The 24,858-nt window shown below is 32.7% G+C and overlaps 1 protein-coding gene across 1 annotated transcript; it reads left to right on the top strand.

Moving 5' to 3' along the window:
* Positions 1–20: 20 nt before the first annotated feature.
* LOC135140958 (protein PTHB1) lies at positions 21–14,979 on the top strand. Its single transcript, XM_064071721.1, has 10 exons — positions 21–355; positions 401–489; positions 550–814; positions 6,505–6,758; positions 6,807–7,109; positions 7,211–7,684; positions 7,735–8,018; positions 14,019–14,324; positions 14,372–14,573; positions 14,619–14,979. The coding sequence occupies exons 1-10, from the start codon at positions 90–92 to the stop codon at positions 14,762–14,764; spliced, it is 2,589 nt and encodes an 862-aa protein (XP_063927791.1). The 5' UTR covers positions 21–89; the 3' UTR covers positions 14,765–14,979.
* The last annotated feature ends 9,879 nt before the right edge of the window (positions 14,980–24,858 follow it).

The following is a 24,858-nucleotide window of genomic DNA, read 5'->3' on the forward strand; positions in this document are numbered from 1 at the left end:
TGAGTTATTGATTTCCCCGGCCTTGTTTACAACCACGAAATAATCAATGATTTCCTAACCAACTATTTTTTACGTGCAACTACATTAAAATGTCGCTGTTTAAAATTAGAACTTTTTGGAGTACGCACTGCGAAGACGACGAATCCTTCGACCAAAACTCTCTCCTAGTGACTAAACTTAACAGTGATTCTGACGTAATAGTGACGGGAAGTCATAGTGGCATTTTGCGGATTTTTAAACCCTTGTGTGAAACAAACGATTCCAGTAATCTAACGGACTACAAGGTGACGGACTTATTGATTGAAACTATTATAAAAGACCCCATTCTCCAGATTAGTTGCGGCCGACTAGTATCGTAAGTAACCCGTTTAAAAAAACTAAAAAAAACTATCGTTCTCAGAGGTTCGCCTAAAAAACAACTGGCTATTTTGCAACCAAGACTGGTCGGCGTTTACGCTCTGGTTACCAAAGAGGGGGCAACCGACCATGGCAAGTACACTTACCGATGATAATGCACATTTTTTGAATTGATTTTTATTGAATCAACAGGTGTGCAACACATTCTGCAATTGTTGTACGAGCATAAGTTACGCAGGTCGGCGTATAATTTTTTCGTGGGGCCTTTTGGAGGGAGCCAGAGCAGGGATTTTATATGTGTGCAGTCGCTGGATGGGCTGTTCACGTTTTTCGAGCAGGAGAGTTTTGCGTTTTGTTGCTTTTTGCCGGATTTTCTGCTGCCTGGGCCCCTGGTTTTTGTCCGAAAATCGGATAGTTTTGTCACGGTTAATTCGGCGTGGCAAATCATGAGTTTTAAGTAAGTCTGTGGCAATGTGGTAAGATTAGCACGAAGATCGATCCTCTAGTTCTCACGGTTTTTCCAAGACTAACCTAACGTTGTAGTTATAATTATATGCACTAAGGTACTAAAATCAGAAAAAAAAACAATTCGTTTTGTCGTGTGTTTAAAATAAATACCCGGTGACTACGAAATGTATGAAGCTAATTTTTGGGTTGGTAATTATGAATTATTGGCAGCAATGTTAAGATGTCAGTTCACTGTTGTCAATTTTGACATCACTGAATTGGTGCCCAAAATTTGAATTTGATATCAGGTATGCCATCATAAAATTTTAAATATGTTACGAACCTGACAAAAAAAATCACACACATTAATAGTCATTCAGTACTTTAATATGATTTATTTCAGTTCGTTAGAAATCACTAAACCTATAGTCTCTTTATTTTTTGAGCTATGTAATTATGGACATCATTTTTCCACTTTAAAATCGGCTTATTAGAAGGTCAAGCCCAATGATTAATTCCCCATAAAATGTCAGTCTAAATGAAAATCTAATTAATTCGTCTATAAACTCAAATTCTGAGTCATCTGAATCTGATTTCGCCAAATTTATAACTACGGGTGGAATGTTGTTTATTTAGATAAATTCCGAACTATCTTGTCATGCTATGTGCTTATTATAAAAGTCTTTGCATTGCACCCATGCCAACCCCATAGGATTGTACTGGCAATTGTACGGGGGAAGGTGAATTGGTTCATATCCCCGAAATCCTAAATAATGTGACCAATATTTTTGGCATTTTAAAAATTTCGTGTCAGCTCTTAAAAGGCCGCTAACCTTTTACTTTTACTGATTGCAGAAATGCATCTGAGTGACAAAAAATTACTGTTAGTCATTTCTAGCGATATGGAATCACTAATAAAAGTTGTTGCACCGGTTTGGTGACCGAAAATTACAAATTCTCCATAAATTATTGAAAAATAAAAGTCTTTAACACAGTCCAAGCTTACAAATATGCAAGGCGTTTCATTTAAACCATACGCCAAAGATGTATTTGATTTATTTTAATAGAACGCCGTTATTTTTATAAATTTAGATTCATTATGAAAAATGGAAAAAAAGATACAAACGTAGATTTTTTTAATTAGTAGTTTTCAAAATATTTGCACTTTTATGTAAAAAAATGGTCATTAAAACATGTATAATAATAATTAACTGTTACAAGTCTCCCTGTATAAGCAGTTATAAATTAAAAGTAAAGTTTTCAGAAATTACGAAGTTTCTATACATATATGATAAAAATGAAAATTACGGCGTCTAGGGTACAAAATAAAGGCGGATTCGTAAACCACAAGTATCACGTTTCTTATTTTATGAAATTTAAATAACGACTTAACAAATTTTGGTCAGTGTTTTGCCATCTATATGATATTCCTCAATACTTTCTAAAATTTGACAACAATCGGGGCAGTAGTTTCGAAGATTATCTGTCTGATATATTGTCAAAGACGACAGACAGAACAACGACGGACAGAGGACAGACAAACGGAAACGGGAGACTCCTTTTTTTCTTTTTTCATATTCTAAGGATCATAATCATGAAAAACACATGAAATTAGGTTTGAAATAAAATTTTTAAAGCTTTGGTTGCTTTGTCCAAAAATCTGCATGTCTCGGGTAAAAAAATAAAGGTATTCATTTTATGAAATTTAAGTAGGATTTGCTTTGCAAAATTTTGAGATGACGTAATCAAATTTTAGGTGAGGATAATCACTGAAATTTTGGGTAGCTTTGTACCACCAACATAAAATCCGTCTAAAAGTTCATAGTAATTAGTCTAGTAGTTTTGGAAATTAGCTGTTTAATAAAATCGCCTACAAACTATACACGACAGATAAATAGAAATGAGGCCACTATCACAATTATTTCTAGTTTTCACTCGAAAACGAAAAAGTCTAGTAAGGATTTAAAATGTTTATAGAAGGTAATTGATTTTGTAAATTGTCAATTTTTGTCATGTTTTTTAAATGGGACACTCTGTATTTTACAATATTTTTGAACATGCATTAAGTAAGCTTTGATACCATATTTGTTGCGGTTTATTTTTAATTTTAAAAAACTTGTTGAGATAAAGCTTAATAAATTTGGTATCAAAAGAAAGCTTGCGTGGAGACAAATTGCAAAATTTATAAAATATGGGGTGTCCCTTTTGAATAATATGCGAGAAGAATAAGCTGAATGACTACTTTTATGTTTTCCCGACGTTCCATGACCCCTACAGTGTGAAAAATAGGTGCCACGTTTTGGTTTGTCTGTCTGTCGTCTGTGTTAATATTTAATTTACAATCTTCGAAACTACGGGACCGATTGTTGTAATTTTATATGTATTTTAAGAGTAGGTATCGTATAGATGGTAAAATACTTTCCACAAAATGTCTGAGTATTCCCACTAACAATTTGTTGACGTCACCTGAAAATTTTGCATGGTAAATGCTATTTAAATTTTATGAAATAACGAGTCCTGTACTGGTGGTTTATGGATTCGCCATGATTGTGTTTACTCTAGGGATTCAGATTTTCGAAAAAAATCCAAATTGTATAATAACATTTCAGAAAATTGCGGTTTCGATTCCGTCATGGGCCGGTTTTTTTCTTATACTATGACCGGTATTATCTACATAGTTTTTAATTTGTAGGGGTTAAAACTTAGTATTAAAAGAAATCTTGCCTGGAGACAAATTGTAAAATGTTATAAAATATGGGGTGTCACATTTGAATAATACGAGAAAATCGACGATTTGCAAATTTAATCACCCTGTAAATTAAAATACTTCAATTTTTTATTTTCCAAGGATAAGCTGAATGGCTACTTTTATGTTTTCCCAACGTTTCATGATCCTGACAGTGCGAAAAAAATAGGTCGATATTTAATCTACACTCTTCGAAACTACGGTACTGATTGTTGTCACATTTTATGTATTTTAGAAGTAGGTATTGTATAAAACGACTAAATTTAACCTTTTTCTAGAGACTGTTTTATAGGCAACCACTAGCCCCGCCTACCCGCCCTCTATTTTCTTAGAAACTATATTATTTGCCAAAATCAGTCTTAACTTAACAAGTACTAGCCCCGCCAACCTTCCCTCTTCTCATTCTAGCGACTAATCTTATTTCTGGATAAGATTTACCTTTCATTCAGAGCAGATAAAATTAATCACGGAAATGGAGGCGGGTGGGTGGGCGGGGCTAAGTTTAATTTTTTGCTAGAGAGTCTTTTTGTAGACAAGCAATAGCCCCGCCCACCCTCACCCATTTCATTTTAGTTACTACACATAATATTGCTCAGTCTTATCGTTGTAAGTACTAGCACCACCCACCCACCCACCCTCTATTTTCTTAGAGGTATGTCACTTGCCAAAATCAGTCTTATCTTAAAAAGTACTAGCCCCGCCCACCCTCCCTCTTCTCATTCTAGCGACTAATTTTATTTCTGTTTAAGATCCACCTTTCATTCAGGGTAGATATAATTAATCACGGAAATGGAGGCGGGTGGGTGGGCTGGGTTAGGTATATGTTCTTCTTTAGAGTGGGAGTGGGAATTGATCAAAATTAGGCCGTAAAAAGCTCTTTCGTGACTTTTTTTGTTGTATTATATGTTATAAAATTTATTTCCTATTTCAAAAGAAAAATAAATGGGAGAACATGTGGGTGGGTGGAGCTAAGTTTAATTTTTCCAAGGGAGTCTTTCTATAGACAAGCAATAGCCCCGCCCACCCTCACCCAGTTCTTTCTAGTTATTACTATTAATATTGTTCAGTCTTATTGTTGTAAGTACTAGCCCCACCCACCCACCCTCTATTTTTTAAAGGTATGTCACTTGCGAAAATCAGTCTTATCTTAACAAGTACTAGCCCCGCCCACCCTCCTTCTTCTCATTTTAGCGACTAATTTTATTTCTGTATAAGATCCACCTTTTCATTCAGAGCAGATAGAATTAATCACCGAAATGGAGGCGGGTGGGTGGGCGGGGCGGGGTTAGTATGTTCTTCTGTAGAGTGGGAGTGGTAAGTAACTGATAGAAACTAGGCTGTAAATAAAGTGCTAATCATAACTATTTTGTTGTACTATTTGTTTTAAAATTTAATTCTTATTTAAGAAGAAAAAAAATGAGAGAACGAGTGGGTGGGCGGGGCCAAATTTAACTTTTCTCTAGAGTCTTTTATAGGCAAGCAATAGCCCCGCCCACCCGCCCCCTCTTTATTCTGGTGACTACTTTTAATACTGTTAACTAATGACAACATTATTAGCTTATTAGAATCTTCGACAAATCTGTTAAACCGCTGGTGAGAGAACAGATAAATTGTTAGTTTCCTTCTATAAATTATTCGATCTACACGTTAGATTCCAAGGGTGACCCGGGAGTACGATAAACAACTTGAAGCAATTCATTTAAATCATTTTAATGAAAACAAAGTTTTAATAATAATCAACGTAAAAAACTCAAAAATTGACGAAAATTCTAAAGTTAACAAATAAAAGAAGAAACAAAGTAATATTTTACTTATCAAATGGAACTATCAACTATTGGTAAAACGCTTAGCGAAAATTGATCGGATGTTATTTCCACAGAACTTCCCTCGCCCTTGAAATGCAATAAAACAAATCCAGCCTTTTCGAAAAATTATAAAATTTGATTATGCGAATTTAATTTTTTTATGTGAACCCTTATAAGTTAAAAAAAAGATATGTATGTAACGTTAACGTAGATGTAAAGAAGCGTGTTGGGCGTATGTTCTAAATCAGTTTTCCCTTAACAAAATTTTGTGATGACGTCATCAATTTTTTTGGAGGGAATAAATGAATAAATTTTGCTAACAATTTACCATGATTACGATAACCTTAAAATATTTACAAGATTTCAGAGCAATCGGTTTTTCAGTTTCAAAGTTTCAGTGTAAGAGTATCGTATTTTATAAAATTTAAAACAACTTTAGTTAACATTTAACCATCTATATGATACTCCTAATATACATAACAACAATCGGTTCAGTAGTTTCGGAGATTACTGGTCTAATAAAAATAGATACGGACACCAGACTGACAGACAGACAGACGGACAGAAAGAAACGGGATACCGCTTTTTTCGTACTCTAGAGGTCATGACACGTCCCACCAACAATTTGTTGACGTTACGTCAAAATTTTGCATGGTAAATGTTATTTAAATTTTATAAAATAGCGTGGTTCTGTACTGGTGCTTTATGAATTCGCCATGATTGTTTACTCTAAGCATCCAGAGTATCGCAAAAAAATCCAAATTGTATAATAATATTTTAGAACGACAAAGTTGCGATTTCGATTCCCTTATGGTACATAATTTTTAATTTATAGGGGTTATTATAAAATGAATAAAATTTCGCAAAATCAAATTTTATAATTTTTTCAAGAAGCTAAATTTGTTGGAGTGTACTTCAGAAGCAAAGGGAGTTGTGTCTAAATAACCTTAAATTTCAAATATGTCTATGTTGGTTTTTTCAATAATTTGCGAGAATACGTAATTTTTTAATTATTTTTATTTTAGTATCTGAGCATCAATTAATTAGTGATTTTATGCCTGTTGGTTGCGTTGTAATTTTAATTTATTAACTAATCAAAAAACTCCAACAGTAAAATTAAGGCGTCTTCATAGACAACTTTTTGTAAAGGTACAAAATACTCTCCGAAGCTGGTCAAAACTCACTAGAAGAAGACGACGTCGGCAAAAAAGTGACCGCAGACTGGAAATTCAACCTGGGCGAAGCCGTTACAGACCTAGACGTAGTAGAAGACCCCAGCTCCAGAGAAAGTTTCATCATGGTACTCGGCGAAAGAAACATGTTTTGCTTAAGCGACATCGGGAAACTCAAATACATGAAACGACTGGACTTTTCTCCCACGTGTTTCATAAACTTTTCTCTAAGTAAAGTCGCAAGTTTCGTTATAATTTTTACTAACATACTCTTTCCAGACGACCGAATTATGTCTTTAGTTGTGTCTGAGACCAACAACTTGCTAATTTACCAAAACACCTCACTAAAGTGGTGCGCCCAACTCCAAACTTCCCCCATTTCGGTGAAGCGAGCTTTTATGCATAACATTAGCGGCGCATTAGTGTTTCTTTCACAGGAAGGAATCCTCGAATGTTCCTATTTAGGAACGGAGCCAAGTCTATTCGTGGCACCTCCTTTGGCGATGCAAGAACTCGACTTCGAAAAAGCTGGTGTCGAATTAGCCACTCTGTACAAAACGATCAAGAATTCGTACTCCAACGGTAATGTATCATGTATTTTTAACACGTATTTAGGTTTTTTGTCTGAATGCTACAATTTCAAGACTACGGCTGGAGCCACCTTTATTTCTTTATTATTGCAGATATAAAAGTAACCAACGCTTCAGCCGAACGCGAGCTCACCTTAAACGTCTCTGTGAGTCCTCATTTAGAGCCTTGCACGTTCGACACTAACATAAAAACTGCAATAAACAATCAAATGTGTTCGATTTCAATCGAAATTTCCCCCCAAGCGTTATTCGAGGAAGTTCAAATAACGCTCCTCGCCCAATATCCGCTCAGAGTCGAGCCTCAAATAGAATTTTTTAATAACTTATCCGAGAAAACGTCGATGAATTGTTACGCTTTTATGGAGGGAGTCGGGGAAGTTGTAAGTTTGAACGTGGAAGTTGTGGCTTCGTTTATATCGAGCTTGGGAGTTCCTCGGAGTGTGACGAGGAGTGCGATGTTGCCGCTGAATTTAGTGCTCGAAACGTGTCCGCCGCTTAAAGATAGCGACTGCAAAGTAACTTTAAACATTAATCAAAGTCCTGTGGGTTTATCTGTTCTGTTCCCAGGTAAAGCCCAATTTCCGTCTTTTTTCCCTCGTTGTAGTCATTACTTGCAGAGTATACTTTCTCGACGACGGGGAGCGCTATTGGTTTCAGGAAGCTTACGGCAGGTGAAGTTGTAACGATTCTTTTAGCGAAGTCCTCGGAAAGGTACAGGCTTCAATCAAACTCTTTCGCGTCGTTGAGCCTTTTGGTAGAGCAGATGGTGGATCGACTTAAGAAGCATTACTCTAACAAAAGCGACTTTGCCATTACCTTCAATCCACCTTTGCCGATTAATGAACCTTTGCAATATATAGGCAGGCATTTCGAAGCCCGGCAGAAATTTAGCTCTTTGCAGGTATAGCCAGACCCAACCGAGCAAAGGCAGTTAATGGTTAAATTACTTTGATTACAACATAAACCAAATATCGTTTCTAGATTAAACAAAGATGACCGAATTTACCCAACAGTCGCTATTTTTCAAAGTAAAATTAAAGGAGTTTATTAACTTTTTTAAAAAGCGGTTAACTTCGGTTTTTTCTTAATATCTCATTACAATTTATTTTCGTTGCCCGAAGGATTTTTCAACACAAAGTCGCGAAACTTTCCTATAATTCAACCGATTTCATAACCTTTACGATTTTCAGGATAACGACGGCGATAAAATATAGACGCCACCCGGTAAGCTGAAAATTTTCTTTATCTAAATTATATCAAGTTTTACGGTGGCGAATTTATTAAAAAGTCATAAATAATTTAAGCTTTCAAGAAGTAAAATACGGAGAAAGTTAACTTCTAATTAAGCGTTTTTTATTTAACAAAAAACGTTGAACTGTTCAGCACTGACTATGCGATACTGATCTTTTTACGATCATAAAGGCACAGTTTTTAGCTAAATCACAAATTACTCCGAAAAATGGTCTTAATAAAAACTGAAATTTAAAATTAATAGCAACAATAATAAAAACAATGAATTCAGTGTACAGTTTCTTTGACAGAACAGCGGCAAGACAAATCTTTTTATAAACATTGAACGAATTTTTGATGAGGCAAATTGTCAACATGACAGGGAACGTGGGTAGAACATAGATAAAAATAAAAATTCTTGTTTGTGTTACACAGTTGCTTTTAACTTCTGTCTTAAGATTATCATTTCCTGTCATATTTTTGTAATAATTGTACTAAAAAACTCTTCAAATTTAGAATTATTTTGAAATTTTATTGTCCAGGTTATATTTATTCATCATTTTGTCAAATTTTATCGCAATATTTTTTCAGATAAATTATTTATCTAACTAAACAAAAATACGTCGTGTCTTTATTTCACTTCAGAAGAGAATCACGAAAAAACGTTCACAAGAATGCTTTATTTATATTTTCTAATTATTAAATTTCGTCCGAATGGATCCAGCGAGGTGTTTATCTCATCCAATATTTTCTCAGTATTACGTTTCGGTGCTTATTTTTGTAGTATCTCTTCATATAACGGTGAAAAACGCTAATTTATCTGTCCCATTTTATTGTTCCGAATTATTAAAATTAGCCTGAATGGACCAAGCAAGGTTTTATCATCCGGAATTTTTTGAGGGCTTTCGAATTTATTTGGGCAATATCTCTTCAAATAGCCGAGAAATTTATTTACCCCAGATGACAGAATAATTTGTGTTTTTCCTTCCAAAAATTGATGAGGTCATCAATAAACTTACAATGATTTCAGATTTGTTACTGGCGAAAGATTATCTACAATTTGACACCAGTTTTCAGTGGATTCAGCCAATTTTTTTTTTATTTTAGAAAATTTTGGAATCAAATTTTGTAATTGACGGAAAAGTTTCTACAATTTGATAGCAATTTTCGATCGATTGAATCAATTTTAAGTTTTTTCAGTTTTTTGGAAATTTTTTGAAAATTTTGAATTCACTTTTCGTGTTGATTGGAACAGATATCGTGACGGTGATTCAAGATTTGTAATTAGCGGAGGATTATCTACATTTTGACACCAATTGTCGCTCGATTGAAGCAATTTTAGCCATTTTTTGGAAAATGTTTGAAAAGTTTGAATTCACTTTTCGTGTTTATTGAAAACAGATGTCCTGACGGCGGTTTCAGATTTGTAACTGATGAAAGATTATCTGAAATTTGACACCAATTTTCGGTCGATTGAACCAATTTTAACCATTTTTTTGGAAAATTTTTCAAAGTCGAAAAAGTAAAAAATTATTGAAAAATCGAAAAATTACAAACCGAAAAATTGAAAAATCAACAAACTGAAAGATCAGAAAAAAATTAATGAATAAAAAAATTAGGAACGAGAAAAAATGGATCTAATTGAAAAATTGGAAAACCCAAAAGTTTTTTGGAAAATTTTTGAAAATTTTGAATTCACTTCTCGCGTTTATTGGAACAGATATCTTAAGGCGATTCCAGATTTATGATCGGCGGAAGATTGTCTACAATTTGACATCAATTTTCGGTCGATTGAAGCAATTTTAACTATTTTTTGGAAAATTTTTGGAAAGTTTCAATTCAATTTTCTTGTTTATTGGAAAAGATATCGTCCCGACAATTTCATAATTGTAGCTGGTGGAAAATTATCTACAATTTGACTCCAAGTTTCGGTCGATTGAACGAATTTTAACCATTTTTTTTGGAAAATTTCGCAAATTGTGGGTTCACTTTTTGTGTTTATTGGAACAGATGTCATGACAGCGGTTTCAGATTCTTAACTGGCGGAAGATTATCTACAATTTGACACCAATTTAATAATAATAATAGTAATTTCCTGTGAAACAGAACTGTTCCAATAGAGACAATAAAATATAAATAAGAGAATTGATGGCTACATTTGCTTTAAATAAAAATTAAATGTACTCTCCTTACAATTAAAAATATCTAAATTAACTGGTAGATTGTTTATAGCAGTCACAATTTTATTTTCGGTCGACTAGACAAATTTTAACCTTTTTTTTGGAAAATTTTTCAAAATCGAAGAAGTAAAAAATTATTGCAAAATAAAAAAATTACAAATCGAAAAATTGAAAAATCGACAATCTAAGAGATCTGAAAACATTGAAAAATCGAAAAACTGAAGAAAATAAAAACAGCAAAATCGAAAAATTGCAAATGAAAGAACTCAACAGCAAAAATTGAAACATTGAAAAACAAAAAATCGAAACAAATTAATTAATTAAAAAATCGGAAACAAGAAAAAATGGATCTAATCGAAAAATTGGAAAACCCAAAAGTTTTTTGGAAAATTTTTGAAAATTTTGAATTCACTTCTCATATTTATTGGAAAAGATATCTTGACGGCCATTCCAGATTTATGATTAGCGGAAATTTGTCTACAACTTGACACCAATTTTCGGTCGATTGAACCCATTTTAGCCATTTTTTTGGAAAATTTTTCAGTATCGAAAAAGATACAATTTTTGAAAAAACGAAAAATTACAAATCGACAAACTAAATCATCGGAAAAAATTGAAAAATCGAAAAACTGAAGAAAAGAAAAAAGCAAAATCGACAAATTGCAAGTGAAAGAACTGAATAAGAGACAAGAAATTGAAACATGGAAAAACTAAAAATCGAGAAAGTTAAAAATCGAAAAAAAATGAATCAATGAAAAAATTTTTAAAGAAGAGAAAATGAATCGAATCGGAAAATTGGAAAACCGAAAAATTGTAAAGTCGAAAAACATTGAAACATCGAAAAATTGAAAAATTAACTTGAATAAATGAAAAAGTTGTAAAATCCAATAATTGAAAAATGGAAAAATTCTAAAATCACAAAATTGAAAAAGTGAAACATTTTTTATATTAAGATTATTATTGCATATTTAAAGCGAAAACTAGAAAAACTACAAATTAAAAATTAAGGAAATGAAAAATTGAAAAATCGGGGTACTGAGAAATTTACAATTGAAAAAACAAAAAATTGCAAATCGAAAAATTGAAAAATTTTACACTGAAAATAGAAAAATTAAAAATCAAAAACAATAAAACACTGAAACAAAAAATCGAATTAAAGAACTGGAAAATCGAAACAGTCGAAAGTCCAAAGATGGGAAAATCAAAACATCGCTTAATTGAAAAATTGAAAAATTGAGGATTTAGAAAAGTCAAAAATTGAAAAATCGAAATATTTAAAAATTGTAAAATAGAAGAGAAAAATTGAAAAAACGTAAAACTGAAACATCGGAAAATTGAAAAATCGAATAATTGAAAAACTGAGAAGTTGTAAAATAGAAAAATTGAAATATCCTGTCGTCTTAGGAATATCGTGTAAATAATAAAACTCCAAAATTTAGCTAATCATCCTCACCATCAATGGCATGATGTCATTTCTAAAATTTACAATAAAATATATTTCTTAATTTTATAAAATAAGATACTCTTGCACTTGTGATGTATGAATTTCTGTTGAGTTTTTACCTAAGATATTCAGATTTATGAAAAAAAAATCAAAATTGTAAAACATTTTGCAATTTAACATTAAAACTGCAAAACCTAATGTTGTGAAAATTTGCAAAGGTTTTAAGATTGTTGTAATGATGCTAATCGTTAATAAAAATTTATTCGTTATCCTTCCCAAAACATTGATGACGTCATCTCAAAATTTTATCAAATAAATCCTACCTAAAATGTGCAAAATATGATAAGTCTATATTTTCCGTGTTTAATTTTGCAGTATCTCGTCAAATAGCAAAGAAAACCACCCTTTACCTGCCCCCATTGTTTTTCTTAATTACTAAAATTCGTCCAAATTGACCAAGCAAGGTGTCTATCTGATTAAGAATTTTCTCAAGATTACGTCTACGTTTTCGTGTTTATTGTTGTAGCATCGTTTCAAATATCGGAGAAAAACAGTAATTTATCTGTTCCCTTTATTTTTAGAATTTTGAAAATTCTCGAACACCCGTCGCGACATCCGCTTCCAGGCTCTTCTCCGGTCGCCGTCACGGACAATGAGTCATTGTCGCCGTATATACTAGAACCCATAGACGTCGTACCGGGGCTCCGTATGGGTTTATTTCATAACAATAATAATTATATATTATTCTAATTGGTTCATCTTTACGAGTTTTACGGTCATGATATTGTAAAATAAAGACACCATTCGGTAAATTGAAAATTTTCTTTATCTCAATTATGATTAACAAAAAATGCTGAACTGTTCAGCACTGACTATCTAAAACTAGTCATTTTATCAGCGTAAACGCACGAGTTGAAACATTTTCTTACAAGTTACAGCAACAGAAATATTTAAACAAATAATAATGGATTTTGTTTCTAAGGCACAATATTTGTTTTTTTTTTTGTTATAGAACCCGTATATATTATTGTATACATATAATTGGACCCTTGATAGTAAAACTACATTTTCTATTTTCTTCAAATTTTTTAACTGTGTAAAGATTCACAAAAACATTCACTGTGGCCATTTTTAACATTTGTGTTGTAATATTTTATGTGTATGTAAACAAGCACTAATAAAACTGAGTGGTGATGAAAAAATCTAAACAATTATCATTTTCAAAAATATTTTGTTCAATTTACCTTTACGAATTTTTTTATATCATTTTTGTAGATTGTATCAAAACATCTAATTACAGTTTTACCAAATTTTGTAACACATTTCTGATTCAGTAAAAAAACACGAAAAATGCATTTATACATGTTGAAACATTAACTTCCCATTTGATGAAGAATAATCGTTAAAATAACATTAAATACACCTAGAGCAAGAAAATAATCAGTGTTTTACACTTTCGTATTTAGCATTTTCTCCACAATTTTTCCTTTTCTTTCCGCAGCGAGTTCTTCATGTAATTCCCGTTCTCAGTGTAGAAAGTACCGTTAGTTGTGCTTTTATTTTATATCAATTTTTATTTTCACAATAGTTGGCAGTATTAGCCTTTCACTGTAATTTTCTCTGAACATCTTCCAATCCAATTGTCTACGTGTTTTATCGGTTTGTTCTTTTTTGAACGATAACTCGAAAACTAATTCCTATACTTAAGCCGCTTAAATATAGGTAACAGCGATAAACGTCTCACTAATTAATTATGAATCAAAAAACAAAAACAAAAACGTTGCAGATCTTCTATTTCCAAGCTTAGCACTCAAACGAATTACTCGATTTTTTATATTAAAACTTTCATTTTAGACAGACGTTCGACCTTAAAACATATTGCAGTCAAAAAATTTCACAAAAAGTTGTTTAGATCTCAGTTTTCTAAAATATAATATTTATTTCAAAAAATTAAACAAAACCCGGTTTGAGGCTGTAATCAGAGTAATGAAAGCGTTGTGACTGCCACCGTCCCCATTAACTATTCTCTCTCACTAGAAAATTTTAGGAGCAACTGACTCAACTCAGCTCTCAATTCCGCCTAATCCAAAAACGCCTCATAGCAAAATTCAAGGTAAAAAATCCCACACCTCTCTCAAACTTAGAGCTCCTCCTCGAGGACACCTTCAACGAAATAATCAAGCTAACGACCACCCTCGAGGACGAAAAGCAACAACTCCTCAAAACCCAGACGGAATTATCCTGCGCTTTGCACGTCCTAGCAAATCTCATCAAATTAATGGATTGCAACAATAACGTTGCAGGACTAATCCAATCGGCTTTTAATCCTTGCGTCTACGACATGGACGGACAAGTACGAACCGCCTCTTTATAAAACCCGAACTAACTCGTCTTTTCTAGAACTGGGAGGATGTTCACGATGCATCGCTTTGCTATTTGTTGCGCACGGTCCTGGCCAAATCCGAGAAGGACAAACTGAGAGCGGCGCATACGAGTTTCGAGGAGGTGAAGGATATTACTAAAATAGAAAAGCGCCTGAGTCAGGTGCTCGAAAGAATCCCGAAAGGAGCTTTACTTGAAACTCATTTTCCTCTGGATGAAGGTAATTCTTGTTTAACGGAGGACTCAAGTAATTGTTTCGCTCTAGATAAACAAGAAGGAGAAGATGATGGAGATAATAGGGAGAGTGTTGATGCAGCCATGCCAATTGGGTCGAAAATTGGTGAATCGAGTTCGAGATTGCTGTCGGCGCGAAAGGGCCTGCTTAGGAGGCGGCATAAAGTTGATGATTAATAAAGGATGGGAGGAAGGGGCGAAAGTGGCGGCTAATTGGGGTTCCAAGACGAATTTATTTTTAGTGGGGGGAAACTTTTGTTGATTGTTGTGTCGTGACTAAGAAAATTTTTAATAGTTGACGAAACATTATTTTTCTAAATTAGTTTTCGTATTTATATGGTGTGTAGCATTTGTTGTAGTTTCGTTACTGTGTTCTTTTTATATTGTTGTAGATTTGTAGCTATCTCTAAAACTTGTACTGTGTTTTTTTAGTTTTAGCGTGAACTTGTTAAACCTATTAGAGAAAATTAGGAAAATAAAGGACAAAGTTTGCAAGAGTACACTAGCTTGGCTAAATTAGTTTTCATGTTTAAAGTTCGCAAATGTAAGTTTGTATTTATAAACTTGTCAACCTTGAGCCTTGATATTTTCAAACCATGTGTGTTTTAAGAAAACTAGCAGCTCCTGATATGGCCGTTTCTTTCCTTTTCTACTGTTTTTTTTTCAGTTATTCTCTTTAATCAATTTAGCTTTAGTTAAAACTGAATTGTTATTTACGTATTATCAAGAAAAGACTGTAGTATGAAACGAGTTCATGCGTAAATTATCCTTAAAAATATCAAGCTTCTGATGTACGGATTTTGAAACAACTAAAAAGCGGAGAATTATAATGATGGAATGTTTTGGGAATTTTGTCGTAAAAAGTAAGTGGCGGTCTACTTACATACAACTCAAAAAGATTCACTTTTAATTTCACCAAATTTAAGTTTTTGTAGGAATATAAAACATATCTCTTTCCTTCCACCAACAAGAGATCTCTCATTAACAATACTTAAAAGGGCGCTTTGATCACATTACCATTCAGGATATGTTCCAAACATTTTAAAGTACAGGAATTTACAGAATTGACGCAGTACATTTTCGATAAGTGTGACATATATTGCATGTGACAGATTCCAAAAAATGCAACAATATTCGATATACGGATCAATACTATCTTGCAAACACAATTTTTAGATCATCCGCATAAATGTAAATCTTAGAATCAATATATTCACTAATGTCATTAAAAACATGATAAATAAGAGTGGTCCAAGATTGGAACCTTGAGCTACACCGAGAACCGAAAATCATTAAACTCAATATATTGACGTCTGTTTACCAAGAGTGACTTAATTAATAACACAAAACTATTACACAGATATGATTCAGTAAGTATAAATCTAAATTTTGTTGTTTAATTTTTCGTTTTCCTGTTTTTGCTATTGTGGTTTTTTTTTACTGTATACTTGCTGATCTAACGCTTGCAGCGTGTAAAAATACACAGAATTATTTAATACAAATTCGTAATTTTATTTCGAAAATATTCACCGCCTTTAGGCAAAAACGGCAATGTAGTCGTGGTTTATATAATGAGCTTTGCTTTAAATTTAATTATTGTTGTTTTTTGCTCCAGTTTTGTTTCAGCACATTTAATGTTTTCATTTGTTTAAAAGTATTTTAAACCTCAGGCATTTTCATTAAAATTTTTTATGGCACGACAAACATACAAATAAAAAATTATAATATTAACAAGTCCTGAAATGCATCTGTCTGTTACTTTTATAGAATCAATCAAGTGTGAAACACCATTTTACAGTTTAACTTAGGAACCATAAAACCGACTGACGTTAAATTTTGCAAACAATTTAAGGTTTTCGTAAACATGGCAAGTCGTGACTGATTTATCTGCTGCAAAAACGTAATGACGTCATTTCAAAATTTTGCTGAATAAATTCTACCTAAAATGTGCAAGATATTTTAATTCTAGAGTTGTAGTTTAAATACGTCTAGTGCTGTTGTTATTGATATGTCTGACTACCAAAAGGTTGATGACGTCATTAAGAAATATAAACTTGAAAACACGCATAACTTGTTCCTTTACCTGTACATATTTTTTTACTTGTCGAGGGAAAGTCACAATAGTAATGTGTCTTAAATTTAAGAAATAACATACTCCTACACGTGTACTTTATGAATCCATGTTGAGTTTTTACTCAAGATGTTCAGATGTTTAGAAAAAATTCAAAATTTTGTGACAACATTTTGCAATTTAAATTTGAAAAAAAATGCATTAAATTTTTTTTTGACAATGAATACAAATATATCGTATCTTGATAATAATTTAGCTTCTCAAGTACAGCTGTGAATTATTTTTAATAATACATACACTTGCTCGCTGAGCTCGCATTCGAAGTGCTTTTTTTTTCATAGTGTTTGAGAACTAATCTTAGCTGTCTAGGTTTTGTTGTAACAATAAATTTTCAGATTACTGGGGCCTCTCTGACTAGTATTCACAAACATTTCAAGGAGATTAACTTTTTTTGGGCACAAAAAATTCTCTCATTTATTATACTTAATTTAACTTCCTAGGGACCTCGACGAATAATTTTGAATAACACCTAAATATGCTCGCTGCATTCGCACTCTGAATGTCTTTTTTTTAAATAATTTAGTGTCATAAAATAAGTATTTACGAACGATCAGCAAAACTTCTTAGTTTTCATAATAATAATTTTTTGAGATTTATTTCTGAAGGTAATTGGAAAAATCAGGATCTAAAAGGCGAGCGCAGCGAGCATGTTCAGACATCAGCGATCACAAATAATTTTTAAACTAACAATTTAAATAACAAGAAAATTTATCTGAATAATTTATCTTCTCAGTGATAACAATAAATATTACACATGAACGTGCTCGCTGCGCTCGCATTTTAGACTTTTTCTTCAGCCTTATTATTCTCATAAGAGTGTGCAAGAAAAAGTCTCAGCGAGTGGTTTTGGGTTGTGTTGTGAGAATAAATTTCTAGACTTATTACTTAAAAAAAAATGTTTAGAATGCGAGCACAGCGAGCACGTTCAGATTGGTGGAGTCTCTCCGATTATAGTATTCACAAAATTTTCAAGATTCACCTTTTTCTAGAGACAAAAAATTATCTCATTAATAATAATTTTACATCCCAGGAACATCGACGAATAATTTTGAATAACAACTAAATATACTCGCTGCACTCGCGTTCTGAATATTCTTTTTTTAATTAATTTAGCCCCATAAAATATTTACAAACGATCAACAAAACTTCTTAGTTTTCATTATAATAATTTCTTGAGATCTCTCTATGAAGGTAATTACTTTGCAAAAATCAGCCTCTAAAGGGCGAGCGCAGCGAGCATGTTGAGGATGTTTCAGTTCCACAGACATCAGCGATCACAAATAATTTTTAAACTCACATTTTTAAATAACAACAAAATTGATCTGAATAATTTATCTTCTCAATAATACCAATAAATATTACACCTGAACGTGCTCGCTGCGGTCCCAGTTTAAACTTTTTCTTCAGAGTTATTATACTCATAAGAGTGTGCAGGAAAAAGTCTCAGCGAAGTGGTTTTGGGTTGTGTCGTGAGAATAAATTTCTAGACTTATTACTTAAAAAAAAAATTGGTCTAAAGAGTTTAGACAGTACTTCCCTCGCTGTCGGAAACATGCCTATTTTTTTTTCACATTACATTTTATTTTATTACATGTAATATAATACTAATAATAACAGTGTTGTATCCCCATATTTTAGGGAAAATGGAGCGAACTATTCCTGATTTAATCAATTAAATAAATTGACTCATTCATTAATTTTGTTTGAGCGACCTATTAAGCAACTCTAAAAAATATGAATGGAATGATAAATCACAAGTACAGACATATCATATTTTGTACAATTTAGATGGGATTTATTCGGCAAAGTTTTGAGGTGACGTCATCAATTTTTTGGAGGGGACAAGTAAATATATTTTGAATAAAAATTTATCATGCGTATCATAACTGTAGATCACCTCCAAGATTTCAAAGCATTCGGTTTGGCAGATTCCAAATTAAATTGCGAAATGTTGTTTCATAATTTTGATTTTTTTTTTAAATCTGGACGTTTCGGGTAAAAACTCTAGGACTATGTTATGTCATACAATTTAAAACACATTTACTATGTACAATTTTGAAGTGACGTCATCACATTATTGGTGGGGATGATTAGGCAAATTTTGGTTAGTATTTTGCTATCTACATGATATTCCATATATAAATACAAAATTTCACAACAATCGGTCTTTCGCAGATTATCTGTCTAATAAAAATCCGGGACGGCAGACAGACGGACAGACAGACGGAAACGGGAGACCTATTTCTTCGTCTTCTAGGGGTCATGAAAGATTGAGAAAATGTAAAAGTAGAGAGTCGGCCGACGGACTCGATTACAAAATATTTCCTTTGCTTACGCTCGGGAACAAAAAATGTTTAGAATGCGAGCACAGCGAGCACGTTCAAGTTGCTGGAGTCTCTCCGATTATAGTATTCATAAAATTTTCAAGATTCACCTTTTTTTAAGAGACAAAACATTCCTTCATTAATAATAATTTTACATCCCAGGGACATCGACGAATAATTTTGAATAACACCTAAATATACTCCCTGCACTCGCATTCTGAATGTTATTTTTTTGATTAATTTAGACCTGGTTTATAGAAACCGAAGTTAAAGTTAATTCGCGATTAACTTTTAATTGAGGTTCGTTGCTAGGCGACATGCAGGTTTTAACCAATCACGAGCTACCATTCCACATTTTAATCCAGTGTTAAATTAATCGAGGATTAAAAGGTAATTAATTACATTGGAAAAATCAGCATCTAAAAGATGAGCGCAGTGAGCATGTTCAGGATGTTTCAATCCCACAGGCATCAACGATCACAAACAATTTTTAAACTCACATTGTTAAATAACAACAAAATTGATCTGAATAATTTAGCTTCTCAGCGATGCCAATAGATATTACACCTGAGCGTACTCCCTACTTCCTGCGCTCGCATTTTAAGTTTTTTTTTTCAACTTTATTGGTGTGCAGGAAAGAGTGTGCAGGAAAGAGTTTCAGCGAAGTGCTTTTGGGTTCTGTTGTAAGAATAAATCTCTAGATTTATTATTAAAAAAAAAACTTTAGAATACGAGCGCAGCGAGCACGTTCAGGTTGCTGGACTCTCTCCGACTATAGTTTTCATAAAATTTTCAAGATTCACCTCTTTTTCAGAGAGAAAAAGTTCTCTCATTAATAATAATTTTACATCCCAGGGACATCGACGAATAATTTAACCTAAATATACTTACTTGCTGCAGTCGCATTCTGAATGTTCTTTTTTTAATTAATTTAGTGTCATAACATATTTACAAACGATCAGCAAAACTTTTTCGTTTTCATTATAATAATTTTTTGAGATCTCTCTATGAAGGTTTGACAAAAAATTTTGACAAAATCAGCAACCAAAAATGCAAACGCAGCGAGCATCTTCAGGCTGTTTCAGTCCCAGAGACATCAGTGATCACTAATAATTTTTAAACTCACATTTTTAAATAACAACAAAATGGATCTGAACGATTTAACATCCTGGAGATATCGACGAATAATTTTGAATAACACCTAAATATACTCGCTGCACTCGCATTCTGAATGTTCTTTATTTAATTAATTTAGTGTGATAAAATATTTACGAACGATCAAGTCTTAGTTTCCAATATAATAATTTTTTCGATCTCTCTATGAAGGTTTTACTTTGAAAAAATTAGCATCTAAAAGGCGAGCGCAGCGAGCATGTTCAGGATGTTTCAGTCCCACAAACACCAACGATAACAACAATTTTTAAAATCACATTTTTAAATAACAACAATCTGAATAATTTAGGTTCTCAGGGATACCGATAAATCTGAACGTGCTCGCTGCGCTCGCATTCTAAACATTCTTTTTTAAGTAATGGGTCTTACTTGAAAAAGAATGTTTAGAATGCGAGCGCAGCGAGCACGTTCAGGGTGCTGGAATGTCTCCGACTATGATATTCACAAACATTTTCAAGATTCACCCTTTTTTTAGAGAGAAAAAATTCTCTCATTAATAACATAATTTCAAATCCTAGAGACATCGACGAATAGTTTTAAATAACACCTAAATATACTCGCTGCACTCGCATTATGAATATTCTTTTTTTAATTAATTTAGTGCCATTAAATATTTACAAACGATCAGCAAAACTTAGTTTTCATTATAATAATTTTTTGAGATCTCTATGAAGGTAATTACTTTGCAAAAATCAGCATTTAAAGGGCGAGCGCAGCGAGCATGTTGAGGATATTTCAGTTCCACAGACATCAACGATCACAAATAATTTTTAAACTCACATTTTTAAGTAACAACAAAATTGATCTGAAAAATTTAGCTTCTCAGAGATACCAATAAATGTTACACCTGAACTGTACTCGAATTTTAACCGTTTTTTCAGCTTTATTCTCACAAAAGTGTGCAGGAAAAATTATAATAATTTTCGAGATCTCTCTATGAAGGTAATTAGTTTGCAAAAATCAGCATCTGAAGGGCGAGCGCAGCGAGCATATTCTCTATATTTCAGTCCCACAGATATCAGCGATCGTACACAATTTTTAAATAACAATAAAATTGATCTGAATGATCTATCTTCTCATGGATACCAATAAATCGCATTTTAAGCTTATTTTTTTCAGCTTTATTCTCATAAAACTGTGTAGAAAAGAGTCTCAGCGAAGTGGTTTTGGATTCTGTTGTAAGAATAAATCTCTAGACTCAAAAAAAATCTTTATAACATGACCGCAGCGCAACTTTAGCAAATAATCACTAAAATTTTGAGGATTCTCTTTTTTTAGATAATAAAAAAAATTCATATTAATAATTTAGCCTCTCAGGGACACTGACGAGTAATTTTTGATAAAATGTATAAGTTATTATTTAAGTTAAGTTTACTGATTAATTTTCATAAATATTATCTTCAAAGAAATCTGACCTGACTGGCCATGACCTGAGAAGCATATGAAGTCAACGATGTGTGAAGGAAGTACTGTATAAATTCTTCCAAGCGATTTTTTCAAAAAAATTTCAAGGATTCCCAATGCGTCTTTGTTTAAAGAATATAAAAAAATTCAGAAGGCCCTTGTGTTTTATTCTTAGAAGAATTTGAAAGAATCTTGGGGACGCCCAATGTCTTTTTTTTCAGAATATAAAAACATTACTCAATTTGACAAGGCAATACAATTTTAGTTGAAACAAAAGTAATGAATTTAACCCCTGTGTCGTAAAAAGACTGCATTTTTTTGTAATTTAGTTTTAAAAAACTTTTAATAGTAGAAAACCTTCATCCTTTTGTTAAACCTAAACTTTCGACTCTACTCTGCGTACAAATAGTAAAATTTGAAACATACGTTTTCTGAATATTATTATCGGTCTTAAATGGGTCGCAGCAAATTGATACTGTAACCATTTTACCATAAAGTCGACCAAATAAAAATGATGTACCTCCGGGTGATGAGTTTCTCTCGTGCATATCCACTCATTGTTGAACTGACTTTCAGTTTTCTTATTGTGTAGCAAGTCTCGCTTTCTACTACGAGTAAACAGTGCCGTTTCATTTTCCAAATAAGTACTTTGTAAGTAGGCGGTAAAAATAGAAATCAATCGTGCGTTATTGCACGCCAATTATGAGTGACAGCAGAGATTTTACTTTCTTATACCTTCACGTTTATCAAGCTGACAATGTTTAATTTTCAATGGTACGTGCTTCACATCACTTAAGAACGGAATGATGTCATTCGATATTTTTTTCGAGAGAAAGTTTAAGCTTAAATTAAAAGGGAATTTTCTCGTCGAGATTTAGAATGTGGAAGTTTGGTCTGTAAATTACTTTAATGGACATGTTACAGAAAGATAAGCAGAAACTTAAGGTCTTTGTGCATGAGGGAAGTTTAGAGATATTTATTTTAAAGAAAATGAAATACCACTTTTATCCTGATACACTCAGCTATTTCTCTACGTTATTGTTGTATGCTTACATAGAAGCTTCTGCAACGTGATAAGCTCGTAAAGTTTATTACCTTCAAGAGACAGATGACCACGAATTCGTTACGAGAAGATAAAGACGTCTGCTGCATGACTTAAGTATTCACAATGAGGGTTACATTTGCATTATAGTAAAAGTTAGATGGATTTTTGAAATAAGACAAAAAATGCAGGAAGAAAAGGGAAAACATTCGTTAAATGACACTGTTTTTTATTAATTTGTTCATATAAAAGAGGAACAGCTACCGATACGAAGGAAAAGGATATCCTTTTGCATTATGCAATAATCACGAAAAATTGGCCACCAATCTTTCTGAGAAAGTTGCACCTGGAAGCTACACTCATTGGACTTGAAAATAAATATCAACAAAACAAAAAACCCGCATCAGAGTAATGAACTCGACTGCATCCAAATAACAGTAAATCATTCACAAAAAGTTTAAAAATTCACGTGATACCGAAAACCGCCTTCCACAAATGGAACGTGTTGCAAGCCATTAAATCTTAAATAATCTAGCATCATTTCTAGCTTGCTACTTTATAAACACCTACTTAGCTGAAATTTACTCATCTAACAAGGAACTTTCCACAGCACTAAAACAGTTCTTCGACTTCGCGATATTTAAACATTTGCTCCAAACTTCCTCAATTTACTTTTACATTAAGTCGCTATAAATGTTTGAACAATCTGTGTATCTTTATATAGCTGTTTGCCCGACAATGCATTGCAGAAAGTTTCCACCAGTAAGCAATTACCGTGTGGATAAAGGTTGAATACTTCGTCCATCGATTACCTCCAGTCGGACGAAGTTTAGTTAGTAAACAGTTCGCATCTTGGACAAGCGGAAGCCGACTCGGTCGAAATCCCAATGTCGATATCGATATAAAAACACACATAAAATGTTGATGTGGAAATTCGATAAGTTGCTGTGTTTTATTAAAAGTTAGACTTGGAGTTGGTAGGTGTTATATAGGTCAGGAGGAGATGGGTGGTGGATCAGCTGGACATTAATTTTATAAAAGTTGTAGGGGAGAGGAGTGTGCTCATGTCGAGGTCCCTTGAGGACGGAAATGTCTGCTGCAATATTCTTTAACCGAATAAATACTAAACAGGTGTTCCTGGTGCTTGGGGTATTTTGTTTTCCTCACGATATGTGAAATTTTACATTCACATTGTTGTGTTGAGACTATAAGGCGATGGTGATATTTATCCTGGCTAGGATGAAATTAGAATTTTATGGTTATCAACGTACTTTGAAATAACAGAAATTCAACGCGCATAAATCTTAAGCTATATAAATTTAATATGGCCTCAGGTGCTCCTCAAGGATCTATCTTACCCTTGTTTGTTTTTATCTTTGCATAAATGATGTTCTTCCATTTACGAACATTATATCTTATGTCTTACATTTATTACATTTATAACATAAAGACGAGGTAACAAGATAGAGATTAGCTTAAAATAACGGTTAAATTAAAAATGCTTGAAAAATATGACTCGTCATCCGAATACAAAGTAAAAAATAACGAACTTAATAAACTGTAAAATTATGATAAATAATGTGTTTGTCTAATTTATTGGGCTTATTAAGGGCTCTTTCATTAAAATAATCAGTTCTTCGTAAGAGGTTAAGATAAATAGAATTCTTACACTCCACACGTGGCTCTATTTAAGATACTTATTGACAGATATATGCATTTGCATTCTTTTTAATTGGACAATGACCCGGCACTGAATCATGTATATTCGTGATAGATAGGTTAGTGTGGCTTGGAATTATACGGGACTTAGCTTGGGCATAAGTTATTTATTTATATGTATTAAAAAAAAAGTGCATCATAAGAGTTTCATAATTTAAAAAAGAAAACAGTACAAATATATTAAAATAAAAAAATTTGAATTTCCTTGTCCTCAGAAGAGATGGGTTGCTTTGACGAGATATTTTATAGAAAAATGTCGGTGGATTAACAAACCACAGACACATGTTATGGTCAGACGATAATATTAAAATATGGACAAAATTTCACAACAATGAAATGGCTAATAAAATTGGAAACAGACAGACGACATACGACAGATAGGCGGAAAAGGAGGACCGACTTTTTTAATGGTACAAGACATGACACGTTGAGCAATTAATTAATTACTGCTTCCCTTGCGTCCATGGGATAACTGACT

The sequence above is a fragment of the Zophobas morio genome, unplaced genomic scaffold (assembly GCF_036711695.1).
Source record: "Zophobas morio isolate AGI-343-1 ecotype UQ-CSIRO unplaced genomic scaffold, CSIRO_AGI_Zmor_V1 ptg000004l, whole genome shotgun sequence".
In the NCBI taxonomy this organism is placed as follows: domain Eukaryota; kingdom Metazoa; phylum Arthropoda; class Insecta; order Coleoptera; family Tenebrionidae; genus Zophobas; species Zophobas morio.

Excerpts from the sequence above, each read along its gene's own strand:
- LOC135140958 (XM_064071721.1), top strand. The coding sequence starts at position 90 with ATGTCGCTGTTTAAAATTAGAACTTTTTGGAGTACGCACTGCGAAGAC. Across the intron at positions 356-400 it reads AGTTGCGGCCGACTAGTATC|AGGTTCGCCTAAAAAACAAC; the intron begins GTAAGTAACCCG and ends TATCGTTCTCAG. Across the intron at positions 8,019-14,018 it reads AGAAATTTAGCTCTTTGCAG|GAGCAACTGACTCAACTCAG; the intron begins GTATAGCCAGAC and ends AGAAAATTTTAG.